The sequence below is a fragment of the Telmatherina bonti genome, assembly GCF_933228915.1.
Source record: "Telmatherina bonti genome assembly, chromosome: 7".
In the NCBI taxonomy this organism is placed as follows: domain Eukaryota; kingdom Metazoa; phylum Chordata; class Actinopteri; order Atheriniformes; family Telmatherinidae; genus Telmatherina; species Telmatherina bonti.
In genome coordinates, this window is record NC_136625.1 from 8636539 (window position 1) to 8655100 (window position 18562).

The 18562-nt window shown below is 41.5% G+C and overlaps 1 protein-coding gene across 1 annotated transcript in view; it reads left to right on the forward strand.

Annotated features, from left to right (window-relative positions):
- LOC306758160 (solute carrier organic anion transporter family member 5A1-like) overlaps positions 1-18350 on the forward strand; it is a gene marked incomplete at both ends in the record, with an annotated part of 47963 nt that extends 29613 nt beyond the window's left edge. The window contains 7 exons of the mRNA XM_079243384.1: positions 1413-1639; positions 2511-2675; positions 9594-9792; positions 15317-15476; positions 15564-15808; positions 17194-17258; positions 17830-18350. Of these exons, the coding sequence (XP_079099510.1) occupies positions 1413-1639; positions 2511-2675; positions 9594-9792; positions 15317-15476; positions 15564-15808; positions 17194-17258; positions 17830-18350 (1582 nt within the window). The remainder of the gene's footprint in view (positions 1-1412; positions 1640-2510; positions 2676-9593; positions 9793-15316; positions 15477-15563; positions 15809-17193; positions 17259-17829) is intronic.
- Between the last annotated feature and the right edge of the window lie 212 nt (positions 18351-18562).

Sequence of the window (18562 nt, forward strand, 5' to 3'; positions counted from 1 at the left end):
AGATGTAATGATGCCGGATCCAGATTGCTTCTGTTGCACGTTTCATTCCCTGGATCAACATACTTCTTAGATAATATCACAAGTGGAGAGACTGAAGTTTGTCCTTTCACACTTTGTATCAGAATGTGTTTCCACATGCATCTTAAGTGGCCACTTTAGATTTTGCAAACGGGACATCTGCGGCTCCACAGATGTTCCAATGAAGTCAGGAACAGTATTTAGTGACCATTACGAACTCAGACTTTACATCTGGCTGAATCAGGTTACTCCTTTAGTATCTGGGATAGAAGTAGAAAAAAATAACATGCATAAAATGATTCATTTGTGATGTGGCAGAGGTGTGTGTGTGAGCAGATCTCTGCAGACTAAAAGCATGCAAATGGAGGCTTAGGAAGTCTGAAAATTCACAAATGGCTTCAAAACTAGGTCAGTGGCCAATCAGACTTCCTCACCTCTGCATTTACATGTGATTGTTGTTGTACTCTTTATTTTCTTTTTTCTTTTTTTAATGATCTTATATTTTATTTTGTTTTATTTGACCTATTTTAGTACATATTGTTAGCTATTTATTGGGCTAAATCTTGGACCTCAGACGCTACATTTCATGCTGTCTTGTGGAAATATGTGCTGGTTTGACAGTAAAGTTGAACTGTAACTGTATCTGATTGGTTCAGTCAGTCAAGAGAGTAATTAATAAGCTGCAGATCTCCATATTTCATGTGTTGGGAAAGAAAGTTTGGCTATTTGGATGAAAGAAATACTGACACAGAAACCACAGTGAAAGGGGAAGCTGTTTAAAGAATTTGAGTGGGCCTGCCAGTCTAAGTTGGTCCTTGATCTACTGAGTTTTATGGAGAAATCAGACAAATAAATAAACCGTGATGCTTCAAAAGGCACGTTGGGCCACCAGATAAATGCTCTGCATGCCAGTTGACCTGTGTGTGTTAATGCAAGCTTCATGTTACTTATTGGAAGTTGTGCTTTTGTTAACAACAAACTAGCAGGCACACATGCAGAAATGTTTCTAACAAGTCACATTGTTGTTGCAATATTCAACATTATCATGTATTTCAGGTCTTACCATCATGGTGTTCCTTATTAACAGGAGACTTCCTCACATAAATCATCAGCTGTTAACGTGGATGTTGGATGTAATCGTGCATGCACGTCTAAAGTAATTATCTGTCTTGTGAAAGAAGTGCCATTAACTTATAACATATCAAGCCATTGAGAATACTAGAGCCTGCATTGGTCTCCTTTAGGACACGTACTGAAGGGTTACTCAGTCATTACTTGGAACAATTCAACTATTTTTTCAAGTAAATGACTATTTCCTTATTCCTATTTAGAAGTTTGTTTTGATTCCCAAACTCAGCTGTTTGCTTCTTGCTGGTTTGGTTTGTGCGTCTCAGGTGGAGCGGCTTCCTTTTGTGCGCCGTGGCCATGCTGCTGGTCATATTCCCCATGTTCACCTTCCCCAAAAAGCTGCCTCCCCGACACAAGAAGAAGAAGAAGAAGAGGAGGAAAAAGCTGAGCATGGACGACCTGTCCAGCGACGACGACGTACTGAAGGAGAAGAGCAACAACAGCAAGAACCAGACGGTCTCATCGTCCATGGGCTTCGGCAAGGACATCAAAGGTACCATTGTCACTTTGGTTTCAATCGTTCAGAATTCATCTGTAGCTGAACCGGTCTGCGTTTGGCTCTGAGGGAGGAGAGGATGCTTCTGTTTTGGGTTGAAGAGAACTCACTTTCTGTGACTAGAAGTCTTAAATAGGATAAAACTCCAGATTTATCTCCAGTCAGCTGGTAGCAGAATACTTTTGGGTCTGAGGGTTTTGTTGATTATTCCTGACTGAGACAGAGTTCACACTGTACTTCCTAAATAAATTGGACTTTTTAAAAAATGTGTTTCACATGGAGCTGAAGCATGAAGCCTTGTGGTCTGATTGATCAGATATTTATCAGAAATTCTCCCTCGTCTGACCGCCAGCTGTTTCTCTCACACAGAACATCATATTATCTCACAATCTGTTTGTTTTGGTTACTTTTAGCTGTGATGCTGCTAGCTGAACCCAAAATTCCCTTTATTTTATGGTCCACCACTTGTATCTGGTCTGCTTTAAACGGCCTGAGACCTGCGTTTGTAGGCGGACAGAATACGGATTGGTTTGTGCATTCATGATACCCCAACGAAGCGGATATTTTAGGAAAACAAACTGGATTTGAATGGAAAAGGCTGGTGTGAAAATTCCCTCAAACACACTTCACACAAAACTCTGGGAAGCTACTGATTTGATGTGAAACCTGGAGGCTAAATTTAAGTATAAATGACATGTGATTGTAATTTTTTCAGCTTTCTCATGACTCATATTGAGTTTGAGACATTATATTTGCAGAAAGTGACACTTAGAGCCTCCAGTTTGGTTTCTTTGTCTATGATACCAAGCTGCTAAAACAGAGAAATGACTCACTTCTCCCCATCTTTACTTGTGTTGCCGTCACCCAGACTTACCCAAAGCTGCAGTGAGGATCCTCAGCAACGTCACCTTCCTCTTCGTCAGCCTGTCCTACACGGCAGAGAGCGCCATCGTCACCGCTTTCATCACTTTCATCCCCAAATTCATCGAGTCGCAGTTTGGGATCCCAGCCTCCAACGCCAGCATCTACACTGGTGAGCACAGTTGACCTTTTCTTGGCCCTTAAATATAAAAAACTGTTTGCACAACATTGGAAGGATTTCAGCCAAGAGCTTTTCCTAATTGTGTGTGTGGCGGGAGGCAGAAATAACGGGCTGGACTTTAGTGTCTGTCAGTTCAGTGCAGGTTTTATCAGAGCAGCAGCAGCCGTCAGCCCAGAGCTCCAGCCAACATTAATAATAAAGGAACAGCTGGTCTTCAAATGAAGGGGGCACCTGGGATGCTGAGCCGGCGCACTTAGTGCACTCCACTCAAAATGCTCAGAAACACACACGCACACACACACACACACACACACACACACACACACACACAAGCACACTAATGCTCTGCTTCCACTCAGTCACTTGCAGGCTTGTAAGCAAATACATGAAATGCTAACACACAACATGAATGCAGCTTAGCAAGCATAACAAACTTTCCACATCCAGCATCTAGCCTGGTAATTATAAGCTCATGTTGCACATTTTCTAAACTGTTAAAGATGAACGGACAACCTCTGCACAATAACATCCAGCGGTTAACATCCCGACGACTCAGGCGGATAAAATCCAACAGACGGAGTAAAACTTAAACAAGTGTGACAGCGTGGAGTTCGTACCGGCGCCGCTTTAGAAAAGGAGACGTGCAGAAAACACGGAACCTGGTCTCCTCACATATTTGGCTTCTTTCTGACCATATTTAATAGACACACTGGAAAAAGGCTTGAAATGGCCGCACATTTAGTAGGGCTGGAGAAGTGGAATTGAAAATCACATATCAGGATTTTTTTTTTAATTGATTTTTTTTGTTTAAAAAATCTCTTTTTTTCAAATAAATAAAAATAATTCATTATAAAATCTTTGTAATTTTTATTTTTATTGATGGTTTGGCTGCTGTGTAGTTTTTTCCTAATTTAAATCAAGAAAAAAGACAAGCAAAAAAAGTTTTATCCTTTTTTTTTGTTTTTGTTTTTAGTCTACAAAAATCAGCAATATCGAGGAATCGGAAGAATTTAAATCAAATTGGCACCCAAAAAAATCGGAATCAAATTGAACGTTTATGGACATTCAGAAGAAAAATCTGTTGTTGCTTATTTGTGTGAAAACTGTCTAAAAAAGGGAAAAAACAAAAATTGCAGGAATCTTTTAAACTTTCATGAGTTTTGTACAAAAAACTTGTCATTAAACTGACTCATTAATTTCCCAATTCCATCCATTTAAGACGGGAAACCAGTCGATATTAAGTCTGACACTCATAGTTGGTTTATAAAACAGCACAAAGTAGCAAACTAGACACCATAAATATCATAAAGTTGTTCAAATCTTCACCATGTATCTTGATGCTTGACTAGCTCTGTGGGAAAGAAAACAATCCGTCATTCATGTTCTGTACATGAAGTTGTTTTTTATTATTAACATTGTAACAATATTAGTAATTAAAAGAATTAGTTTTATTCTTGCAACGTTGCTGTTTCTTGCAGTGCTACGCACCATTTCCAGTGTGTTTAGCATCTGCTTAAGGAACTGCATCTCTCCTCTGTCGACAGCTTCAGTCTGACTGAACCGAGTGAGATCGTCGTGTTCAGCAAAGTATTTTCTGTCTTATAAACGTTGTATTGGATGAAGCTTTGCCTCTTTTTTTATTATCCAGTTTTATGTGTTTGCATGCAGCTGAAATAAGAAAACAAAAGACAATTTTTTACATTTTAAAAAAACAACAAATGTAGCTCCTTTAAAATAAACGTCAAAGTGATGAACATGAACATCTTTACTTTCTGTTCAGTTGAACATTCAGTAAATGTTCAACTGAACATTTACTCTGCTCTGAGAGGAGAGCAGCGTCTCCTCGGAGGCGCTGAGAGGAGTTTAAGCCATGGCTCTGTTGTGCTGATAAGACCGCAGCCGAGAGGAATGAGCTGGCAACTCGCTCTGGCTCTGCTCGCAACTCGTGACCTTCTGACTGACTTTGGATATTTTTGTGAATTCTGGCTTCTGCAGCATGTCTATTCCCTTTTGGAAGTTTGAGTGGCGTCTTTCCTTGTTTGTAATGGTGGATATGTTTGCAGATGCAGTGTCAAAGAAGATTTATTGAAAATATTTAATCAGTGATGCAGTTTAAGTTAATTACTGTTTCTTTCTACTGTCAGGCAGTCAAGTGACATCTTGACACTTAAAATTGCTATTTTTTTTGGTGCAAATTTAATTCAATTCAATTTAATTTAATTTAATTTAATTTAATTTAATTTAATTTAATTTAATTTAATTTATTTTATTTTCAGAATTGAGAACATTATTAGACTCTTATTCACACAATAAGATTTATTATTGTCCTGTATTTATTTATTTTTTTTGTCTTAGGATAAATTAACAGCTTAACATGATGCTGCAGTGTAAAAAAAAAAAAAGCACAAACCAACAAACATTTTCATGTTGCATAAAATGGAAAAGAGAAAAATGATCACATTATGATGAGCTAAGAGGCAAATTGACATGTGGAACATCACATCCGAGGGGCCTTTAAGGAAAGATGGGATTTAAAGCAGCGTCCTGATAAGAGTCCATGAAAGACTTCCAAATTTTCTTAATGTTTCACAAGTGAATTATTTATTAAACTGATAGTATTTTACCCCACGACACACAACTGCATCCTGTAAGACTTGTGTTATCAGAGATCTTTAAGTGGTTGCATAACCGTCTCAGCCGTAGGAGGAGTGGGTTGTGAAGTCGTGATTTAAACTGCCACTCGTGTGTTTTCGCATTATGTCATTCTCCTGTGAGGAAAGGGAAAGAACCTGTGGCAAACCTGCTTGAATATTCAGGATGGTCCCAGTAGCCCCCCTGCTTGGTATCCACTCCAGTTCAGTGAAGCACCCGGAGCTCCTGCAACCGTTTGTGGTTCTTATTTCCTCTCTAATTATCAGGACTGGGTCTGATAACGAGCCTGTACATCTCAGTGTGTGTGTTTAAGAGTTTTGACCTTTTGTTCAGTGTTTTTACCGAACTATGTGTCAGTAGCCAGAAGGAATATTCAGTTTTTAGTCTTTCTGCGTAGTTTTTAAGTCATAAGGAATAGAATGACGCTTTGCAGTCCTTATCCTCGGACCCACGCTGCCTTTATGACACCATATCCTACAGTTTGTAGGTGTGTAGGTGATGCCAGTATAACTCCCATGACGGAGAGCTGCACGGGGCAGGACCAACATCATCCGCCACCCACCGCGAGATCTCAGCCCGGGTTGGACGCTCGTCTCCCGGCGAGGCCACCCACATTAAAAACGTGTGCTGTCATGGTAATGCGAGGCTGCCCGGAGGCGGCTGCTGTTGTGATTGCTGCGTTTTCCCAACGATTTGTCTTGTCACTGAGGAGAGAGTGATGGCTGCAGAGTCAGGCGCTTTTAAATTACAGCAGATTTCATTTGTAAAATCACAACTCGACAGTGATGAATGACTTTACAGGAGAGGAAGATGCTTTTTATGACGTTTGCTTGCAAAGTTCATTTTATTTGCACCAAAGTTATTAAATGCCCAACAGACTGAACTGGACTGGTGAAAATGGATTAATTTATTCTGTTTTAAGTGTTTGGGTTATAGAACAAAAAGGATTTGTGAAGAAAAATGTGATTTATTACTTTATTTTAATGGAAATTGTAATAAAAAACTAACAATCCCAACATTCACATGTCCTGATGAGGCTAGTTTGTAGCTTTTAATCACCACAATCATCTTTTTCCTCAGCTTTGTGGCTGAATAAGTCATGATTTAGTTTTGATCATGAGGAAATGCTTTGCAATTAAATAGTTTTTAAACCTCTAGATACTGACTTTATCTTTACATCGAGGCCACAAAGAAGTCTGAGATGTTAAATATGGTCTCCAGCCTGTATTATACATCATTATGGAAATAATGTTTATGTATTAAAGCCCGCTAATCAGAAAAAGGTGACGTTAAAATGTTTTATTTTTCTTCTTTATACATTGAGATATGAAATATTACACAAAGACAAAAACCTTCCCAAGAATGAATACTTTTTTTTTTTTTTTTTTTTTTTAGAAGTGATTCATTATTCCAGAGTGATTGATTGGCTCCATTAGCTGACGAAAATGCATGACTCTCCCTGCCGACTACACACTGAGACGGCTGCAAAATAATTTGATTTATTCCTGCAGAAATGTCCGGAAAGCTTTTTATTTTTTAACCAACAAAATGAATTTTAACCCACTTTTGTCAGGCCGATGGGTGTTATGCCGCATGGGCCGACCTGTAACCCGCAGGTTAACTTTAAAATGAAAGTCTAGCTCCATGCTGGTTATTAGGAATATAAATGACAAGTTTAAATGTGATAACATGAATTAATTAAATGGATAATGATTCAATACGGCCAACAAATTATACCCGATATGATTTAGATTAAATTAAACATGAGACATTATCACTTACTGGTTCAACACAATTACTTTTATTTAAATCAAAAACCAGCGAAAACATCAAAATATTTTATTCTTGAAAAATAATCGTAGAAAATCCGACTGAACCACATTCTGTGTATCAAACTATAAAACCGTCTCGTCTCGGAAAGGAAAACTGGAACATTTCTCTCAATAAGCAGGATAAAGTGTGAATCAGGCCTCTTTAAATGTCCAGAACCATCATCCATGTGGTCCAGAACCAGAACCATCTTCCATGTGGTCCAGAACCAGAACCATCTTCCATGTGGTCCAAAACCAGAACCATCTTCCATGTGGTCCAGAACCATCATCCATGTGGTCCAGAACCAGAACCATCTTCCATGTGGTCCAGAACCATCATCCATGTGGTCCAAAACCAGAACCATCTTCCATGTGGTCCAGAACCATCATCCATGTGGTCCAAAACCAGAACCATCTTCCATGTGGTCCAAAACCAGAACCATCTTCAATGTGGTCCAGAACCATCATCCATGTGGCCCAAAACCAGAACCATCTTCCATGTGGTCCAGAACCAGAACCATCTTCCATGTGGTCCAGAACCATCATCCATGTGGCCCAAAACCAGAACCATCTTCCATGTGGTCCAGAACCATCATCCATGTGGCCCAGAACCAGAACCATCTTCCATGTGGTCCAGAACCATCTTCCATGTGGCCCAGAACCATCTTCCATGTGGCCTAGAACCAGAACCATCTTCCATGTGGTCCAGAACCATATTCCATGTGGTCCAGAACCATCTTCCATGTGGCCCAGAACCATCTTCCATGTGGCCCAGAACCATCTTCCATGTGGCCTAGAACCAGAACCATCTTCCATGTGGTCCAGAACCATATTCCATGTGGTCCAGAACCATCTTCCATGTGGCCCAAAACCATCTTCCATGTGGCCCAGAACCATCTTCCATGTGGCCTAGAACCAGAACCATCTTCCATGTGGTCCAGAACCATATTCCATGTGGTCCAGAACCATCTTCCATGTGGCCCAGAACCATCTTCCATGTGGCCCAGAACCATCTTCCATGTGGCCTAGAACCAGAACCATCTTCCATGTGGTCCAGAACCATATTCCATGTGGTCCAGAACCATCTTCCATGTGGCCCAAAACCATCTTCCATGTGGCCCAGAACCATCTTCCATGTGGCCTAGAACCAGAACCATCATCCATGTGGCCCAGAACCATCTTCCATGTGGCCCAGAACCAGAACCATCTTAGCGACAATAAACCCATAATGCAGCATCCTGTTAGAACATTTTTTGTCAAATAAAACATTTTCTTATTAAAATCATTTTTATTGAAGCCTTTTTGTCTGGAAACAATATAAAATAACAGCATCAACAAAGCCACATATTAAAATGAATGTTTTTCCCATTTTTCAAACCACTGTTTGAGAAAAATAACGTCAAAAGCAAAACTTACTCGTTTTTTTTCTTATTCACATTGCTTGTTATTTTTTCCCCCAAAGTCCCATACAAGAAAAATATTGATCTCTTTTTGCTGGAACCGACACTTGGTCTGATACTATTGATGTTTGGATCCACCCGTCCAGCCCTACTGGTTGTGTCGGAGTCGTGGTAGCAGCAGCATCACCACCAGTACCCCAAAATGTAAAACTGGCAACAAAAACTGTGGATTTACCCCACCTGGATGAACAGATCTTTAATGTTCTACTATCTATGTGTTTATTTACAGTGTTACGGTGCTTGAAAAGTTCAGTTTGAGGCGGGACTACTAAGAATCGGACATTTCATACAAACATCCCGAGGCTTTACAGGCGAGGCAAAAGTGCAGTTTGACTGGATCTTACAATCGGAGCTCTGCTAGCATCGTACGGCCACATGACAGCACCGGAGGGCTACAGCAGCATCCGCTTGCTGGATATTTATTCATTCATTTTCCTAACCGCTTAATCCAATGAAGGGTCGCAGGGAGGCTGGAGCCTATCCCAGCAGTCTTTGGGTGAAAGGCAGGGTACACCCTGGACAGCTCGCCACTCCATCGCAGGGCCACACAGAGACAAACAACCACTCACGCTCACACTCATTCCAAGGGGCAATTTAGAGTCACCAATTTGCTGGATATTTGAAATAAAAAAGTAATTTACAGACTCCGAAACTGTATACGTCGGCCATAAAATAAGTTATCTCTTACCCGCTATTTGCTGGCTAAAGACCACTAGAAGTTAAGTTTCTTGGTCTGAAAATGTGGCCCAGCTGAGCTGAGTAGCCGGGTGTAAACTTTCCTTCGATGTAGCGCCTCAGACAACGTATCTGCAGCCCTGCTGGCTCCTACATTAGTCTGAAGTAAAGTTTCACACTGGTTTCATGTTTCTGCTGCATCGATTTGAAGTGAAAATAAGCAGACCAGACGATCTGCACACAGCTTTAACAAACTGATACATGATTAGTGAGCTCTCAGAGCTCTAACGTGAGCTTTTATCTCTCCTCAGGTGTGATCATCGTGCCCAGCGCCGGCGTCGGCATCGTCCTGGGTGGCTACATCATTAAGAAGCTGAAGCTGGGAGCTCGCGAGTCGGCCAAGCTGGCCATGATCTGCAGCGGCGTGTCCCTGCTCTGCTTCTCCACGCTCTTCATCGTGGGCTGCGAGAGCATCAACCTCGGAGGAATCAACATCCCCTACACCACTGGGTGAGCTGGAGAAACTGGGAGGGTGAAGTGGTGGGATATCACGCTGAGGAAGAATCGCTGCTGCCTGTTTTTATTTCTGATCTGGGTTTTACATGTACCTACCCGGGTTGGCATGTCCATGTGATGGATGGAGAGAGAGAGAATGTAGGGAAGTTAAACAGATATAGACAGATGAGGCAGACAGAAGACTGTAAAGGAGTTAAAAACACCCACGGAGAAAAACAGAGTTATGAAAGAGGAAAAAACTGACTCGACCGTTGGAGCATCATCTCGTACATAATCTGTCTGCTGCTGCTTCTCTTTTCTACATCCTACTCACTCATGTTCATATTACTAAATCATGCACGGTGGCGTAGTGGTTAGCACTGTGGCCTCACAGCGGGAAGGTCACTGGTTCGATCCTCTGCTGGGGGGAGGTTTGAACGGGAACATTATTAGACCATCCAAAGGCATGCATGTTAGGTTAACTGGTTACTCTAAATTCTCCCTAGGAGTGTGAGCGTGGGTGGTTGTTTGTCTCTGTGTGGACCAGGGTCCCTGCCTGATGACTGCTGGGATAGGCTCCAGCTTCCCGCAACCCTTAATTGGGCTAAACTGTTTGGAAAATGAATGAATCAATAAATAATTTAGAGAAATAATGTCAAGCAGTATATTAAGAAAATAATTAAATATTGGGACACAATTCAATTCAATTCAACTTTATTTGTATAGCGCCACTCAACAACAATGTTTTACATACACACCATTTCAAGCTAATTCATACATATCCTATAATAGAAACCAACTGATTGCATCGCCTCATGACTGCGATCCAATCCCCCATTCTGACACAATCCACTGGATTAAAAGTTTATACTTTATTATTGAGTTAAAACACACCAGCTGCATTACCGTTACACCTTGAATTGCGCAAAAACTGAATATCACGATAAAAACCACTAATGGAAACACCTACATTTAAAAAAAGTTTCAAATGTTGCTAAAAGTTTTTACACTCATGAGGTGGTTTTTCAGACGTTTCGATATAGAAACATATCGCAAAAGTGTAATGGAAACACTTTTTTTCGCATTCACGAGTCCCCAGACGTGACGTCAGCGGTCATGACGTCAGTGGTCATGACCAGTTCATTTCCAGTAAAGATGGTGCAGTGTGGAACACATAGCAGCGAGTTTCAGAGTTTTGAGAAGAAAATGAGGGAAAATAACGTTGAAAAGCTGGAGCAAATTCTCCACAGCAAGTAGAAAATTCCAAAATAACACTATGTGGCAACATTGCACAAGTCACAACTCGTAAAATCTCATCAACTAAAGAAGATTATAAAAGAACTGGTGCTCGTACACTAAACACTGTTCAATGGAAACACATGCAAATCGCAATTGTTTGTCAAAACTTACAAATATCGCTTTTATTTTGCTAAAAAATATAAGGAAACCGCAGCTACTGACTGTGAAGACTGAATAAAGCCAGTCTGTCATTTGATCATCAGATGGTTAAACTGATAAATTATGATCTGATTTTGCATAACCTTTATTTTATTTATTTATTTATTTTTTAATAACCTTTAGACCAGGTCTACTCGGTTCGGTTCAGTCAGGGCCACAATCCTGCAGGTCTTCCATGTTTCCCCGCTCCAACACGCCTGACTGAAGTTAATGACTCATTGTGTAGAACTTCATATGCTGTTGCGTTGAGTCAGGTGTGTTCTTGTTTTATACTTCACTCGAAGATCATCTTCGATGGCGTGGAAATTAGTGGGGTGGCGGGGCGGCTATCATTACGTAACGAGAAACTTTGTCCGTTGCAGGGTGAGGCTGCTCACGCAGCGGTGTCCGCCAGGTGGTATAGGAGTTATAGTAAAACTATCGGTTCAACCTTGTTAAACCTTTCCTGTCAGTGGAAATGCAGACTTTACAGGTCAAGTTTATCCTTTTTAACCACGCCACCTCAAACTTCTGACCAATCACACAATCTTGGCCCCCCCCCTGAAAAAAAGGTATGCTCCGCTGATGTGTCGATAACAAGATGCAAAACGAAGATCTCAGAGTTTGGAACAATAAAACATGTCAAATGTCGGAAACATTTCAAGTACTTAGTGTGTTTTTTCCATTATGAGGTGTGTAGAGTAGCACAGCACGGCATTGGTTTCCTCTGTTATTTATTTTTTTTATTGTATATTGATCGCTTTTTCATTTCACTATCATGTTTCCACACACTATTCCTAGTAGTAACTCCCACCTCCCTGCCTGCCAGTTGTATAGTTTTCCCTCCTTGGAAAACCAATTTTTACTGAACCTGACCTTCTCTTTACATCCCATTTTTCCACTTTAAGGGCAGAGTGTATTCTTCATTTCTCCTGTTAGCGGTCATGATGTTACAGCTGAGTGGAGTACTTCTATACATTATTACTCTTGTATTACTGTAATGTTTATTAGTTTAACGTCTTTTTGCTGATGCGGCCTGTTTCGCCTGCCATGAACGACCTCGCTCGCGCTAAAAGCTGCAACGACCTCTTATGACGGTCCTTTTATAAAAACAGACACTGAACACTGTGTACTTCCACCTGAAAGCAGACATTTTCATCCTTCGGACGTTTTTAAACACCTCTTCTGGGGTCGTAGACCTGACTTACTGACTGCAGGAGAAAATGGGAATTGTCTATGCTTTCGGTCGAACCAGAAGCAGCTGTTTGCTGACTGCTGCTGGGCTTTTCTCGTATGAAATAATCTCCTGGCACGACGAAGTCGGCGGTAGATTCAGCCCTCTGTGAAGTCAGAGAGGAAGCAAGTGTGCAGATCGGAGCAGGATAACAGATAACGAGCCAGTAAACGGAGGTGTTTTCTTTTGGACGGAGTGTCCCTGAGAGCGATTACATGGCAGCAATGGAGAGTGTCCAAGGACAGCTTGAAAGAGAAGATCTTTGGCTGAATGCCCTGTCGTTTCTAGTCTCTTTTCATTTCCCTCTATCTGTCTGTGTGTCCTTTGTGCCCTTGTGTTTATCTTTTGCATTTTTAATGTTTGTAATTTAATTTCCGTTTTGTTTTCTGTGCCTAAAGTTCAATTTTAATTACTTCATCTTCTCTTGATATTCAGCTTTTCTTAATGGGTTTTTTTTTCCCCTGTGTTTTTCTTGTTTTACCTCATTTTACCTTTTAGTTTGCATTTGTTTCCCTTTTTTTTTTTTTTTAATTTGGACTCTGAAATTACTGTGTTTTACTGCATAATGTAATTTATGTTCACATCACTTTTTATGTTAATTTAAAAAGATCTATAAAGTGACTTTATCCTTTTAAATATAAAGTGACTTTATCCTTTTAAACCATCTCAGCAACTTTTCAGTGCTGACGTGGTCCTACGTTTTTTCTTCCCCCTCAAAACTAAATATTAATAAACCAACAAGCTATCGGCTGATATATCCCTTCCTGTCGTTTCTCTCTTGCTAGCTCTTCTGCTCCTTTTACATTCATTCACACCTCTGCATCAATCTCACATAAGCTAGTATCACTATAAAACTCTCATTTATAGCTTTCAGACTTTACTGCCAACTAATTGAAAATGGTCTTCCTTCAGCATTTTAGTGGAGTTCATGAAAAGATGAAGTCAAATGATTTATTCTGCTCTAATTGCTTTTTTCTGTTAATCACGCTGATAGATTAACCTTCAATGAACATGTGTAAAAAATATCAGTATTACTGTTTGAAGTCAAATTTAGAGCAGGAAATATTGTAACCATTAGAGGAGTGGTGCCCAAACTAGGGGGTCGACAGCTAATTGTAAACTATATATAGCTTATATTTACTGTAAACAGTGTAAAAAGCGTTTTGTGGACTGTAACGATGTTGGTTTGGTGTTGATTTCCTACATATTCTGGTCATTTGACGGTTTATGATGACTGGTAGTGCAAAGATGTTCATGTGATGCCATTTGCTCTCATTTTTATGCATCCATTTCTTGTAAGTTTACTTTTAGGAATGGAAAGCACCATTACAGATGGAGAGCGGCTGTAGGTGGAATTCCATTAGAACAGGGGTGGGCGACTCCGGACAAAAAGTGTTCAGTTTCCCTGCTGCAACACACCTGACTTAAATCATCTGACTTAGTTAGCAGACTTCTGCAGAGTTTGACTTCAAGCTTTGCACAAGTCTGCTAATTAAGTCTGATAGATATCAGGATGTGTTTGCAACAGGGAAACTCCTAACACTTCAGGACCAGAGCCACCTCTGCACTCAAAAGACACTTTGAGCTCCATTGAGTCTGTTTGTATTTCACATTCAATGGGACTGTGTCTGAGAAAAGATGTATTTCATGATATTTTAATGGGGATTTCTGCCCTTGTTTCTAACCAGAACGCCTCAGAGAAGCATTAAGATGAATCCAGTTTGATTCAGATTTAGCCCTTACATCCTGTTTCAACTTTGACCTGCTGCACGCCCAACACAGAAAGTCATGTTTTCTTTAAAAAATAAAATTAACTTTTGTTTAAAGTTTCAACATTAAAACCATCTACCTGCATTGTGCTGGATCGCCAAACAGCTCCGACCCACAGGGACATGGCCGCTCTGGGGTCATGGGCGCTATGGCTACAGGGACATGAACGCTATGGGGAAATGGACGCTATGGGGACATGAACGCTATGGGGACATGAACGCTATGGGGACATGAACGCTATGGGGACATGGACACTATGGGGACATGGACGCTATGGAAAATGGATGCTATGGGGACGTGGACACTATGGGGACATGGACGCTATGGAAAATGGACGCTATGGGGACGTGGACGCTATGGGGACATGGACGCTATGGGGACATGGACGCTATGGGGACATGGACGCTATGGCTACGGGGACATGAACGCTATGGGGACATGGACGCTATGGGGACATGGACGCTATGGGGACATGGACGCTATGGGGACATGAACGCTATGGGGACATGGACGCTATGGGGACATGGACGCTATGGGGACATGGACGCTATGGGGACATGGACGCTATCCATTATGGGTGTGAAAATTGAATATCAAATATCGGGATTTTTTTGCTTCACAATTTTTAAATTGTTTCTGTTTTTTTTTTTTTTTTTTTGTTAAGAAATAAATTCTTTTCAAATAAATAAATAATAATAATGCATTATAAATGTTATGTCATTTTTATTGTTGTCACTTTTTTTTTTTTTTTTATCTTCTTGGGCATTAAAGTAGCAGAATGATGGTCTGGCTGCCGTTGTTTTTTCCAAAATGAAATCAAGAAAAATGACGATTAAAAAAAGGTTTCAAACTTTTTTCTTTTGTTTCTGAAGTGAATCAAATCGGGACAAAAGCATATCGTCACAACTCTACTATGCGTCCTGTTTTTTGTGGTGCAGCTGTGGGTTGAGCTGGCTCTTTAACATCTGGCTTTTTATTGTTGTTTTCTTGAACTGGTCCAAAGCCGTCTTTGCTGTTTGCTTTTCCAGAACAGCTCTGTAAGGTCATCATCTGTAAGTGGTTTTAATGTTTTGGATGCTTGTCTTTTTCTCTCCTCAGACCTACACTCACGATGACCCAGAGAAACCTGACCGGAGGTTGTAACGTGAACTGCGGCTGTAAAATCCACGAGTACGCTCCGGTCTGCGGCTCCGATGGCATCACGTACTTTAACCCCTGCCTGGCGGGCTGCAGCAGCGTGGCCAACGACAGCACCGGGGTGAGATCCGGGGCTTGAGATGTAGTTGTGGTTTTAGATTTTAGAGGTAAAACTTCATTTAAATGTCCACAATGTTTTTTCTTTCAGATTCGTAACTATTCAGACTGCGCCTGCGTCCAGAGCCGACAGGTCATAACGCCGTCGTCTAGCGGTCAGGGCGGCAACCAGCTGCAGCTTGTCATTGTCAAGACCTACCTGAATGAGAATGGCTACGCCGTGTCTGGAAAGTGTGACCGCACCTGCAACACCCTCATCCCATTCCTAATCTTCCTGTTCATCGTTACGCTCATCACTGCCTGTGCCCAGCCATCTGCCATCATCGTCACCCTCAGGTACGAGACTTTATTAATAACTTTTTTCTATGGAAATCTTTTATGAGTTTTATGATCATTTTTCCTCAACAAAATGAAGATTTAAGAAGAGATCAAGATAAACCTGGAGAAAGAAAGATTAGAATAATAAAAACAAGGCAGTGAAGTAGAAGAAGTGGAGATTGAAAGTGCAGTACTGCAGGTGACCACTAGGGGAGGGCTTCAAACCATCTCCAGAAAATTCCCATTCAAGCAGCAATTTCTGCTTAATAACGAGTCAGTTTTTGTCATTAGCTTGAGAGATTAGCCTTTTGTTTTATCTAGATAGACACTGGTTAGCAAAATGTTACAAACTTAGCTTTTATGAGATCCCAACATGATCAAATTTAGTGAAAAAATGTGATGTTGGCATCTTAAATGAAGTTGTTATTACAGTTGGTTAGAATCTATAAGAACATGCTTGTTTGTAAAACCAATTATAACATTAATTACCTAAAACAATCCTTTTTATCTTAAGATAATGATAATCTTTTTAACTGGATAAAAGAAGAAGAGTCAGGTCTAAAAGCAAGGAGATGAACAGGATCTGAGGAAGTTGGAACAAATCCAGCCTAAACCAAGACCCGAACCAGGACCCGAGAGATGCATCTGGACCTTCAGTTTATCCATCTACTGTTGGCCGAAGCCTCATCACAAATGGGTCTCCATGGAAACCCGGCTGTAAAGAATCCGTTGTTAAGGAACGGAAACGGGGAGTAAAGGCAGAGGAGTGACATATGACACAAGAACTAGACTGAAGATCAGGGGCAAAAGGTCTGAGGGAGGAATGGACCCGCTCCAGAACCCGGACCTCAGCATTATTGAGGCAGTGTGGGATCACGTGGACAGTAAATGGGACAAAAGGCAGCTGGTATCTGAAGAAGAGCTTAGGAAGGTCCTTCAACAAGCCTGGAGACCTTTTCTTGTAAACAACCTAAAGAAACAATACAAAGATTTTCGTATCCTAACTTTCAAACTTGTTAGAATTGTAGAAACTCTCAAAGTCACTGCAGCTGTTTTCCTGCCAACATCTAAACATCTGGAGCGGTGGAGCAAGACTTGCACAGTGCTATACATTGTATACATCTTCATTATCGTATCATCTGCACTTTTATTGATCATAAAGTTTAACATAACATGGTAAATATTACTGTGTGTGTTTTGTTGTATTTCAAAAGTTAAATGTTAAATGCAGATTTTGATGCTTCATGCTGTTAATGTGTGATCTCATTTTTATACAAGTTTAAAGCAGTTTATTGCTTTTTGAGACTAAATCACATGTTCCAACTAGTAACAGGTAGTTTAGTGGTTTATTTGCTGGTGCTGTCCTTTATCTTCACTGTTCTGGCTGCTTTGATGTGTTGCAGGTCTGTTGCAGAGCAGGAGAGGCCGTTTGCTCTGGGAATGCAGTTTGTTCTCCTCAGGACTCTCGGTGAGTCCAGACTAACCTCGTGCTCGTTTTTTTTTGTCTTTTTTTTCTTTTCAGTGTATTTATTTAAACAGATGGTGTATCTATCTATCTATCTATCTATCGATCTATCTATCTATCTATCTATCGAATCTTGACTTGTTCTGTCTTGTTTGTTTCTTTTCTTTCTTCCTCTGATGATGTCTCCTTGCGTCTCTTTGCAAAGTTAAAAACAACACTGTGTTGATATCCATTTGCTAGCGTTTGCAGCAAAACTCACGCGGCATCTCGGATGAAACCGGTGCGGTTTCTCAGTTTCAGGAATGCACATACTAAATGTCACTGTGGCATCGACTGAATCTCGAACGTGGAGTTTGACAATATGTGTCTTTAACTACGATACAGTTTAAAGTTTATTTTCTGTTGTTTTGTTGACTCAAACACATTTTTTTATTTGTCGGCTGAATTCTGTTATTTGTCTCTATGAATGACCGTTCTTCCTCCCTGATCTGAACCTGCTTTCTCTTCCTTTTTTCTTTCATTTTCTCCATCTTTTCTCTCCTCTTCCTCTGTCCTTCCTCTCCAACGTATTCAGCCTACATCCCAACGCCCATTTACTTCGGCGCCGTCATCGACACCACCTGTATGCTGTGGCAGCAGGACTGCGGGGTCCACGGCTCCTGCTGGGAGTACGACGTCACCTCTTTGCGCTTTGTCTACTTCGGCCTGGCAGCCAGCCTCAAGTTCCTCGGCTTCTTCTTCATCTTCCTCACTTGGTACTCCATCAAGTACAAGGAGGAGCGGGTGGAGCGCTGGCTCAAGCGCCACCTGTCGCCCGTCGACACCGTGGGCAGCCTGGTTTGCCACCCGGGTGGCCACAAAGGCCACGCCCGCACACGCTCCTGCCCCGTCAACATCCCCCGAAGCGACCCCAGCGCCCTGCCCGCTAACGCTCCGCTGCGAGCCGGCGCCCTTAACCGCGGCGTTAGCACCCAGAGTTGCCCTGGCAACGAGCTTAAAGCAATAACTCCTCCTCCTGCCGCTGCGGCCTCACCTGCAGCGACGCCGGCCCCCACACCGGCCCGCTCACTGGAACACGTCTCAATCCGAGTTTGAGATTTAGAGGAAGGGGGAAGCAGGACTCATCCTCGTGTCCTCTTCATCACGCCAACGTCCTGTTCTCATCTCGCAACGCTCGCCTGCACCGCTGACCCATCTGGGTCACCAACCATCAGCTGGAGGCCCAAACTGGCGTGGATGTGGGACTAAGGGGGGGCAGGCAGTCTGTAGACCCTCTTCTGACAGGAAAAAACACAATGTGCTTAGTC